Raw genomic sequence first — 12,125 nt, 5'->3', positions numbered from 1 at the left:
AAAAAAAAAAAAAGGGAACAAAAATTAAAATATAGCATGTGTTTGTGTGACTAGGTATGTTATTAAGAAATAAAAATACCTTTTATCTCCTACTATATTGAAGAAATCTCATAAAATATATCAATTTGGAATGACAAATTTGCATTATTTCATGTTATCAAAATGCTTTAACTTCTATGACAAATACAATTTTTCTGAAACTATATGCTGATACTATAGTTGATATGTACATTCAAATAAATATCTTCATTTGATAATTTGTGTTATACCTGAAGAAAATGACTAGGCATGGTGAAATACCTGTTTCATGTGCATAGTTACTCAATCAGTACTAATTTGCTAAATTGGGGACCTATGCTAACTAGAAATTCCATATAATAAATAAATTAATTTCTAAGGAATTAAAGAAAAAACATTAGTACTATTTTAGGATACTTTGTACCTTAAATCATATGTATTTACAATATGACCTGTAGATAAGAGATCCCCTTTCTCTCCCGCAAAAAAAAAAAACAAAAAAAAAATTCCAATAGATCTAGAATAGAGCAGTTTGATAATTTGATCTAATATTCTAAAATTTATAGTATTTGTTATGTACTGTATGTTCTTTGTCTTCCATTGGTGGTGGTGGGGGGAGAGTTGGAGGGGGAAGCTAAGTAGATGGTTGAGAATGAACTTAAGTGAATTTTCTTTGGTGTATTATGTACATCTGGTATCTTCAGGAAAAAGTTTTATTAAATAGTAATAGGTACCACTTTTGTATACCACTTAACTGTGTGCCAGGAACAGTTCTAAGTGCTTTTCCTATTAAGCCTCATAACAACCTTATGTATAGTGTAAGAACTATTTACAGATGAGGAAATTGAGGCACAGAGAAGTTAAGTAACTTATTTAAGATCATAGTGTAAGTTGTAAATGTCAAACCTAAGAATTTGAACACAGGGGCTCTGGGTTCATTCTATACTTCCAACCATTATATGATACTGCCTCTCTTAATTAAATGAGACTACATACTAAATTAATGAAGTCAGATATTAAAAGGAATGAAACAAAGCTGACAGTTTAATATCTTTCCAAATCTCCAAATCTAAGTTTAGAGATTTGTATGATTAGCAAGGTCTGGGACCTACTACCCCAGAATATAACTTCTTGAGGACCAAAGGCTTATAGAAGTTTATAAAATGTTGTTGAATGATTGGTTGTATCAAGAAAATTTGCATGATGCAAAATGTCTTTGAAAACACAATCATTATCAATTTATGTAATATAGATGTCTTAATTCTAATCATCTATACAATTTTACTTTCAAAAGGGGATTGGCTATTCTGTTTCATATTAGAGAAACTGAAATTTTAAAAAGTAGTAACACAATTTATGAAGAATTAATAAAATTTTAATTGAGAATCAATCTGTAGTATGTACTGTAATTTCCAGTGATCCCTAAATAATTTATCACAAAACTTTACTATCAAGAAAATGTTAAAATACAGGGGAAATATTCTAAACTATTTATTTTGTTTGTGCATTGTTATACCAGTTGATTGATTTAACAATGTATGTATATTTTAATGCACATATAAACTGAATTTTTGAGAGAATTCTGTATTATACTGTGACTTTATCTAGTCCTTCAGAATTTAGAACAGTGGCCTCTGCATAGATTTTTTTCTCAAGAACCCTGATAACACATATAAAATGGGAAGACTACAATTTCTCTATATGTACCTAAATAAGCAAAGAGATTTTTTCTGGTCAAAATGGTGTCATCGTTGTCCTAAGTCTTTAAATGATTTCCTGATACTTTTGATTAGTGTTTCCTTATCGTGTTTGTTACCCAGTTCTGATCATTTCTCTAATTTTTATGCCATAATTTGAAGGCCAACAAATAAAATGAAGGGGGACCATTTAAAGGAAGTGGTAAGATCTCTTGGGGGAAAAAATGCATGGAGGTGGGTCTTAGTTTAAGAGAACAGTAGAAAGAAGCTCTAGGCCATTTCTTTCTTTATCAAATTTCTGTTTATTTCTAACTCTGCCACTAGCTGTTTGAAATTCTCTTTAAGCAACTTTTTCTGTGGAATGTTGGTAAAGTCTATAAATAGAATTATGTGACTACTATAATCAGTTCACATCAAATTTACTCTTTCATAATAATAGCATTCTTGAGGACAATCATCACACAACTAAAACATTATAGAACCTCAAATTACAAACTTCTCGAATTCCATTTCAAAATATTCTTTTGTTAGCATTCTTTGAAGGATTTTGAATACATTTGCTTTAAATTCCTTTTATTTAGAGGAGAGTGAATTAGATTGATTCTAGCCACAATTCTAACCTCACAATTCTAGCCTCACTTTTATGTTTGCATAACACTTTACCATTATTTAAAAATATATTTTGCGGTTTGTTTTCTAAAGAACCCAGTACTTATATGTCATGTGTGTGTGTTGGGAATTTGACAGCAATGTAGTTTGTTGTCACAGCTGCTTTAGCTTTATTAAAAGACATTTTAAAATCACATTTGGAAATGATAAAAATATTTGTGTCATTTCTATGTGTGTGTGTTTGTGTATATATGTGTGTTAAGCAAAAATATGACCCACCTTGGAAATTCTGTTTCTCACTGCTGTCCATAATTCCTCTGTCCAAGATTCTTCGTTTTCCATGTACAAACTTAATTTCCTGTTCACGCACCTTTGCTTTGGCTGTTTCTTCTCTTTGAAATCTCTCCCTTAACCATGGTCAAATCTTACTCATCTAAAGGGCTGCATATAAAAAACGAAATTAATTATCTCTTTATTGTAGTTGAAGTAATTTTGCTGTCTTCTGGATCCTTTTTATATTCTCCTTTATACTTTATACTTTCCCTCTTGTATTTATTTATGTATACATTTTATCTCCCAATAGTACTGTGAACTCTATGAACAAATGACCTGTAATGTTGGGAAGATCCTGTTTAAATATGCATAGTGCTTAAATTATGGTGTATTGTAGATGTAGTAAATTATGGTGTACTGGAGATGTAGTAAAAATAAACAAAATTCTGTTGTATAAAGCAAAAAGGTTAAAGATAGAGTTTTTGCCAGAGTAGTAATCATTTTGCTGATTTTGGTTATGCTGGTAAGTGAATAAATCTCATTGTAATTTCAGAGTGATAAGCAATTATGGATTGCTTTCGCTTTCAACAGTTTGTGTTCCATTAAAACATATTTTGCTGTAAGAATTGTGAGCCATGTTTTTAGCAGTCTGATGTGTGGATGGGTTGGACTACGAGGACCATTGTTCTGTAACTCAGCTTCAGTGCAACATAAGATGTGCCGACTGATTAAAAGATGCATTCAAACACATTTTTCTTCCTAAATGCAGTTATTAAAGACATATTTCAGATTTACAAAAATGCAAGAGAGCATATATGGTTGGTTTTTAATCTTCAAAGAAGGAATGAATTTTAATAATTTTAATAATATTGACGTAAGTCAAAATCTGATGATCAGAATCTTGGCCATAGATAATGGTTAATATGTCATCAAGGATGGATGATTCAGTTATAATAAAAATAGCTTTCAGAAACATAAATACTGTGTGTTGATAAACTGTTCCGTAGACTTTTGTTAATTTCTTATGACTTGACTCGGATATCACGAGAACCCATTCAGATTGAATAATAATGATATTGGCATTCACAAGCCTTTTGTGACTTTCCTATAGCAGTTTCTTGAGTCTCTAATCCAATTAACTTAGCAGTTATCTTAGAACCCATATTAACTTCTTTTTGAAATGGGAGTTCCCTCTACTACTATGTTCATTTTATTGAACCTAATGTATAGCTTTACTTTTAGACGGAGGACTGCTGAAATCTTAAGGAATCTTTTGAACACTCTTAAGTGAGCTCTCAGGCACCCATACAGGCAAGCAAAATAAAGTTAGAGACCTGATTGATCATAGTTGATAATACAGAGGCTGCCTGAAATTCTAATGGAATAACGAACCAATGCAAACAAGACAATATCGAAGTTCAAACAATATATATTTTAACACAAAAATAGAGACTTTCATTGTAGTTAGAAACTTTACTAGTTCCAAATTTGATGAATTATCAAAAGGAATTCTTTTCCATCAGTTTCAGAACACTATAGTTTAAATCAGGGAATCTTACCCTGGAATTCATGAATGGGCTATGAGAAGAGCCATGAGCCCCTTTTGTATACAGAGTTTGTTTTTCTAAACAATTTCTTTGAAAGAGATCATAGTTTTCAACAGATAATCAAAAGAATCCATGATCCCTCCCCAGAAGTTTAAGAACTACTGATCATTATCCATATATACATATATGTATATGTATACGTTATATATATCACTGTGATAAAGCATTTGAACCAAGTTTAATTCTTATGATTGACAATGATAGCTCTTTATAGTTTCTAAGATCTACCATCTAAATTTTGAAAGATTAAGCTTAATCAAGGCATTATTGTTATAATACTAGTGATAGTAGACATACGAAATTTTCTTTTTGTAGCATGCTGATTTGGTTTAACTGTACAATTAACCGTATAAATGAATAGGCTCAGATATTCATTTAAGTGATCTGTGGTTCCTCTGATATAATTCTAAGCAACTGCAATTGTCTTCCTTTTTCTTTTTATTCTGTGTGGTTATAAACCAGTAAGCATAGCTGATCCTGCTGCCCTCGGCTTCATCATTTCTCCGTGGTCTCTGCTGTTGCTGCCATCTGGTAGTGTGTCATTTACAGATGAAAACATTTCCAATCAGGACCTTCGAGCGTTCACTGCACCGGAAGTTCTTCAAAATCAGTCACTAACGTCTCTCTCAGATGTTGAAAAGGTAACTGTTAAGTCTTTTTTCCTTGAAAAAAAAAATGCACTGAACTTAAAAATAACTGTGTTTCAAGAAGTTCATATTTATTTTACTTAAGAATTCAAAATTGTTTTATAAAAATTAATGAATCTAAGAAAAATATGAATAAATGTGAGCCATTATTAATTGATGTTTACAAATACTTATTAAATACTCACTGTATATAAAACATTGTACTCATAAGGAAGATACAAATGTAACTAGAAAATCGATCCTGATCATATTATGCTAAGTGAAATAAGTCAGAGAAAGACAGATACCATATGATTTCACTTATATGTGGAATCTAAAGAACAAAATAAACTAATAAACACAACAGAAACAAACTCAGATACAGAGAACAAACTGGTGGTTGCAAGATGTGAGCGGGGTAGGAGGGCTGGGTTAAAAGGGCAAAGGGATGAAGTACAACTTGGTAGTTACAAAAGAGTCACAGGAATGTGAAGTACGGCATAGAGAATAGAGTCAATAATACTGTAATAACTACGCATAGTGCCAGGCGGGTACTAGAGTTATCGGGGAGAATCACTTTGTAAATTATATATATGTCTAACCACTAGGCTGTACACCTGAAACTAATGCAAAATAATATTGAATGTCAACTCTAATGGAAAAATAAACATTAAAAATAAATAAATAAAAGTTAATTAATTAAAATTTTAAAAAGTAAAATTGATCCTGATCAACACATATAGAACACATATATGGTAGAATAAAATAAATGCTATATAGAGGTATAAATATTTGGGGAGTCTAGAGGAGGAACAATTAATTATTAGTGTAGAACAAGATCACAGAGAAGGTAGTATGTATGTTGGGCTTTGTAGAATGAGTAGAATTTAGAAAAGTGAAAATAGGTGGAATTGGGCATTTCGCTCAGGGTTATTAGTATGTGGAATGACAGGTAAGAAATTAACCACTGTGTTGGGGGAATGTTTCGCTAGACCAACTAGGCTAGAGCATTAGCTACCTGGAAGGCTATAGGTAGGGAAAGAAAGGGAAGCCGTAGGTCAGGATGAAGAGGATTTTAATGAAAGAACTTGAGACTTTCTTCTCAGGCAGTGGGGATTTATCATATTTTTAGGAGAATGATATGATGAGATTTGTGACTTCAGAAAGTAAGTTTGACAAAAGTGGATAACTACATTAGATGAAAGATTGTGTAGGAATCTAACTGTAAAGTTTACTAATTTAGAGAAAAGAACTGAATACAAGATACAGTGGAAGCAAAGCTGACTGAGTTTGACAATTCATTTGATGGAACAATGAAGAAGGAAAAGTTTATGATAGAAATAGTCAGTCTGAGGAAGAAGAAGATCTTCTTCAGAAGGAGATCTAATTTCATTGCCAAGGCTGTGAAAAAAAATTGGAACAAATATATATTGTGTATGTACCTGGCTGTGATAATTTACATATGGAATTTTAGAGAATTCAGTATTGGCTATGAATGTAATTTTCCATACAACATTCCACAGAATTGTGAAAATTAACCTAATAATTTCCTAAAGTAAAGTTGTTAAAAAGTATGTGCATTTAAAATTTTGCTATATGTTGCATAATTCCCAACTAAAGGAATTGTACTAATTTATCCTTCCGCCAACGATACGAATGTTTCTCCCTTCAGAGAGGGAGAGGGAGAGACCGAGAGAAGAAGGAGGGTTGTGGGTGCAGAGAGAGAGAAAATGAATGAATGTGTGTGTGTTGATTAAGCTAGAGGACGGTACCTTGATTTGAGCCATTGATTTTGTATCTGAAAAAAGACTGACAAGAATTGATAGAGAATCCATGGTTAAGTTTAATACTTTTTATAGTCTATGAGCTTACGAATTTGGGGAGGAACACACAACCATGAAAAGAGACAAATGCTATGAGGTAGAGGTAACGCTTAAGTCATTAGCCCTAAGAAATTTCTCATTACATGAAATGAGAAAGAAGTAAGTAAATGAGAAGTAAGTAAGTAAATAAATAAATAAATAGTAGTGAGTGCTTACTAAGACCTTGATGCAAGAAAATGTTCCCTTCATTCAGTGGAACTTGTTTTATAAACTGTACACATATAGTTGCATGAAAAAAAAAATTACCTACTACCAGATATATAAATAAGCGCTTTCATTTATCTGCCTTAAAATTTTATTTTTCAAGATAGCATGCCCCTTTAAGTAACTAGACAGGTGTATGCAGGTCACACTAAGCTTTTTAATCCTCTGGCTTTTTCCTTTTACTGGATAATCGTCTACTTCCTGCTTGCTTGACACATGGTGTGCTTACTTGGCAATTCTTTTGAAATCACTGTGATGAGATTAGAACCTGAATCAATTTCTTGTGATTTCTCTTTGAGACTATTGATATACTCCAGGGATTTGTGCTAGATTCCTGATAAATACAGGAATATTTGTTTCAATGTTCATTACCACTAATGTGCAGTCTTAATATCAAGAATTGTGGCTCCTACCATCTCCATGCTTCTTGAAAATCAAGGATCATCTTTAGAAGCACATACCCATAAATCTACTTCCTCAACTTTGGCAGAAGCTTCAAATGAACTTGTAGAAAAAAAAAAAAAAAAGGCTAAATGTCCTTAACCACACTCTATACTGTATTTATTCTATGTTAAATCTTATTAATTCATCCTTTCTCCTTCCCATTTGTTCATTCATTCATGCATAAATTTGACAAGTGTACTCGTCATATGCCAGTACTCTGTGAGTCAGTGAAGAAGAAATTCAGGACTATCTAGTATTGGAGTCTAACATGTAATTACACGATTAAATTGAAAATTTAAAATGCTAGGGTTGTGGAGATATCACCTCACACCCATTAGGATGGCCACTATCAAAAAAACAGAAAATAATAAATGTTGACATAGCTGCAGAGAAATTGGAACCTTTGTACACTCTTGGCGGGAATGTACAATGGTGCAGACATTATCGAAAACAGTTCCTCAAAAAAATCAAAAATAGAATTACTGTGTGATTTAGCAAACTCACTTCTGGGTATATAGCCAAAGAATTCGAAGTAGGATCTGGAAGAGATATTTCCAATCTTGATGAGATCATGGCAACATTATTCTCAATAGCCAAGAGGTGGAAGCTACCCAAATGTCCATCAATGAATAAATGGTGAATGGTATATACGTACATAGAATATTATGCAGACTTTAAAAATATTATAGGTATATAGAATCATATAGAATATTATACAGACTTTAAAAAGAAGGAAATCCTATCACATTCTACAAATGGATGACCCCGAGGACATTATGCTAAGCAAATAAGCCAATCACAAAGGGACAAATACTGCATGATTACATTCATATGAAGTATCTAAAGTAGTCAAATCATAGAAACAGAAAGTTATAGAAGTGGTTACCCAGGGCTGGTGAGAGGGGGAAGGAGGAATTAGTGTTTAATGGGTATAAAGTTTCAGTTTTGCAAGACGACAAAGTTCTGGAAATCTGGTACACAACAATATGAATATCCTTAACACTACTGAACTATACACTTAAAAATGGTTAAGATGATAAATTTAATGTCATATGTTTTTTACCACAATTAAAAGAAAACCAAATGACTTTTAGAAACAACCTAAGTGTCCAAGAATGACTGGATAAAGAAAATGTGGTATATCTATGCAAAGGAATATTTAGCCAAGATATAGAAAAACGTAAGTGTCCATTGGTGGATTAATGGATAAAGAAAATGGTGTGTGTGTGTGTGTGTGTGTGTGTGTGTGGCTTAACAATATTAAGCCATAAGGACATTATGTTAAGTGAAATAAGTCAGACAGAGAAAGACAAATACTAAATGCTCTCACAGTGGAATCAAAAAAACAAAACAGCACCCACCTGTACAGGAAACCATTCTGGCCTGCTATACAGCTCTACTAAGAGAGGGGAATAAATCTTCTCCGCTCATCAGGTGCAGAGAGTGTTGCTACAAATAGGGCCTAATCAAAGATCACAAAACTGCAAATTCCCTGGCAGGCTAAATGGATAAGCAATAGAAGTGAGGGGCAGATCAAAAACATTTTTTTAACCTTTACTGCCTGATTTCTTTTAGGCTCTGGGCTTGCTGATTTCTTTTAGGCTCTGGGCTTGCCGATATCTTTAATAGAAGTATTTATTTGTTAGTTGGATTATGTGAGCCATTTTCTTTTCCTTTTTTTCTTATTAAATAAAAGCAAAGGGAAATATGAAGACCAAATACTTTACCGTTTTTGAATAATCCTTTTTTGCATGACCTTCCTCCTTTCTATACAATGTCTGTAAGTAGACTGTAACTCATCACTTGCTGTTTATCAACCAATGAACAAAATGGTCTCAGTCATTGTTACTGTATTAACTTAATTACAGTCTGGTATCACTGATCTTCTCTATGCCTGTATCTTTTCAGGCTGCACCAATAGAAGAAACTCTTAGCTTATGAATAATACGTATGGAAATATTATCTACTTATACTCTATAGGTTGTTTTGGAATAAATGACAAAATAAACATTTTTCTTTGTATTCTGTTAAAAATATTTCTCTATTATTAGGTACCAGGTGGTATTATATAAGCTCCGAATCTCTTAACAGCAGAAAAAAAAAAATGGAAAATGATTACTTATAAGATTAACTGTCCTCATTTTCAGCTGATAATCTTGCTTACTGTTTCACAGGGGGAAAAAGTAGGAACAATCAGGTGAGATTTTTCCCAGAATCACACTACCAGATTACCCATAATAAAATCCCATATTATCTGCCTCCTTCCTACAGATAAACTGTCTGTGCTCCTCTGTAAAGCCAACCTTCTATTTGTACATTAGTGTCTACCTGCCCCCGCTCACCAATAGCGTCCTCCCAACAATCTCCACTCTCTCCTGCAATTCTGATTTTCCCTGTTGGATTATTCCTGCCAACGTAAAAGTATGCTGTTATTTTTACAGTCCTTAAACATCAAATAACACAAAAGAAACCTTTTTGACCCAGTTTCATGCTCTATCTACTACCTCATGCATTCATAGTAAGAAAAATGCTAATCAAAACTGCAATGAGATTTTTTTCTCACTTTTCAAATTGTCAAAAATCCAAATATTCATAACACATTCAGTAGATAAGGTTTGTACATCAAACCTTTTTTTAAAAAAATCTCTAATATGTTGCTGGTAGAAATGCAAAATGATATAGCTTCTTCATAGGGGAATCTAACAATATGAATCAAGAATACAGATGATTTAGTCTTTGTCCATAATCTCAGAGAATCAATTCAAGAGAAATACCTGCATGTGTAAAATTACACATCAAAAACTGTTTGTTGGAATATTATAATAGCAAAATTTGGGAGAAATCTTAATTGCATTAATAACAGATTGGCTAAGTAAACAATGCAAAACGGAGTTCCATGCAGTACTAAGAAAGGATAAGAAGATCTCTAAGCATTGACATGGAAATATCTCGTTAGATTAAAAATGCAAGTAATTTTTAAAGTTTCTAACTTTTTATAAAAAGAGATGAAAATAAGACTGTACATTCATATTTGCTTGAGTTTGCATAAAGAAACTTTAAAATAAATAGGAACTAATAAAAATGGTTGCTCATAGAGGGTGGGCTGGGGAATTGGGAAGGGGGGGAAATATGTTCCAAAAATTTCTAGTCTTATTTTCTGTTTTAAGCTCTCGCTTTCTTGAAAAATATGATTTTCTCAAATCGTGTTATACTTTCTTTAGAACCAAAAATGATGAATATATATATAGTACTTGCTAAATTTTTAAATTTTGTTTTACTATAAAATGACATTTTAACAAAATTCTATTTCTAGATCCATATTTATTCTCTTGGAATGACATTGTATTGGGGGGCTGATCATGAAGTACCTCAGAGCCAAGTAAGTCGTCACATTTGTACAACTTTACACTTTTTTCTCCCCCTCTTTAATTCCCCCCCCCCCCCCCCCCCCCACACACACACTTCCATCTCTGACCTATGGATGTTACCATTTCCCCTTAAGAACTGGATCTCTGAAGGTGGGGCATCTCCTCCCACTCACTCGAGACGCACACTGGGGCCTGGCGCACCTGGGATATGGTCCGTGGCTCCACCTGGGGCGCAAACCCAGGACCTTCTGCGTGTAAAGCAGACATACTAACCACTACACTGTGGAGCCACCTCCAACTTTACACTTTTTAAAAAAACTCTTCCACATACATGTGTGTTCTACAGCGTGCTGTCAGGCACACCAGAATTACTATGCCGATTATTAATAATCACATTAATAATGTCACACTCTCAGAATGAAATAATAATGAAGTACTAAAGAAATTATTTTTCTTAGAATATTCTTAGAATTATATCAATCACTACCCAGGTTTCAATAGTTTAGTCTGTGAGATGTAGTAGACTCTTCAAAAATCATAGCAAGAGGAATGGGAGTGCATTTTATTCTAATTTAATGGCCGATAAAGAGGGATTGTAAATGTCTTTGATGATTCATTCTTGTACTGAAAGTGATAAACTTTTTTGATGTAAAAACTATAAGAATAATAGCTCTAACTATGCCTCAGAGTATGGTTTATACTTCATTACTTTTTTCTTTTCACTTCGAAAGTCATACTTCACTACCCTGCACAGCAGACACAGATATTAAACTAACAGTTTCTGAAGCCTTAGGCTCTGACGACTATTGGGCTACTTACAGTTTTTATTTTCTAAAATAATTCTGATTCCTAAAGACCCAATGTAAACATAGTAGTAAATAGTAATTGAATATCTGCAAATCGCTATATTTCATGAAAGCAAAGAAACAATGTATAGAATTAGATTTCATTATAGGCATTTAGAAGTCAAAAATAAAAATAACTTGGTGTGTTTATTAAATTAAGTAGCTACACACATTTTCGGCTTTTATTCTAAAACTTAAACATCTTAAGATCCATGAAAGATGAATGATAGTCTTCAACTTGATTTAGTTTCACTTTACATCACAAAAAAATACTGTGCATTTACTTTTCTCTCCTCAGGTTCAATTCTATAAATATAATGAGAAAATTAAATTATTACTGGAAATACTGATGTCATGTTAATTATATAACCTAACTTACATATAAAATGCGATCACAGCCTATAATTAATACTTTATACTTTTTTCTGCTAACTAAAAATAAAGTCAATATCAATAATGTGTAAGTTGGTGAAGTATAGACTTTTACTTATATTTTGCTATTAGAAATTATAATTATTTTGGAACTATCTAATATTAATTCAGGTGTTTAT

General features: G+C 32.5%; 1 protein-coding gene across 1 annotated transcript in view; it reads left to right on the top strand.

Annotated features, from left to right (window-relative positions):
• Positions 1–12,125, top strand: part of PTPN13 (protein tyrosine phosphatase, non-receptor type 13) — a 176,472-nt gene that overhangs the window by 57,157 nt on the left and 107,190 nt on the right. The window contains exons 3-4 of the mRNA XM_023528410.1: positions 4,667–4,845; positions 10,675–10,909. Coding sequence (XP_023384178.1) covers positions 4,667–4,845; positions 10,675–10,909 — 414 coding nt within the window. The remainder of the gene's footprint in view (positions 1–4,666; positions 4,846–10,674; positions 10,910–12,125) is intronic.

The sequence above is a fragment of the Pteropus vampyrus genome, unplaced genomic scaffold (genome assembly GCF_000151845.1).
Source record: "Pteropus vampyrus isolate Shadow unplaced genomic scaffold, Pvam_2.0 Scaffold25, whole genome shotgun sequence".
NCBI classification, from domain to species: Eukaryota; Metazoa; Chordata; class Mammalia; order Chiroptera; family Pteropodidae; genus Pteropus; species Pteropus vampyrus.
The sequence above is the reverse complement of the archived record's forward strand: the minus strand, read 5'-3'. Positions and strand labels throughout refer to the sequence as shown.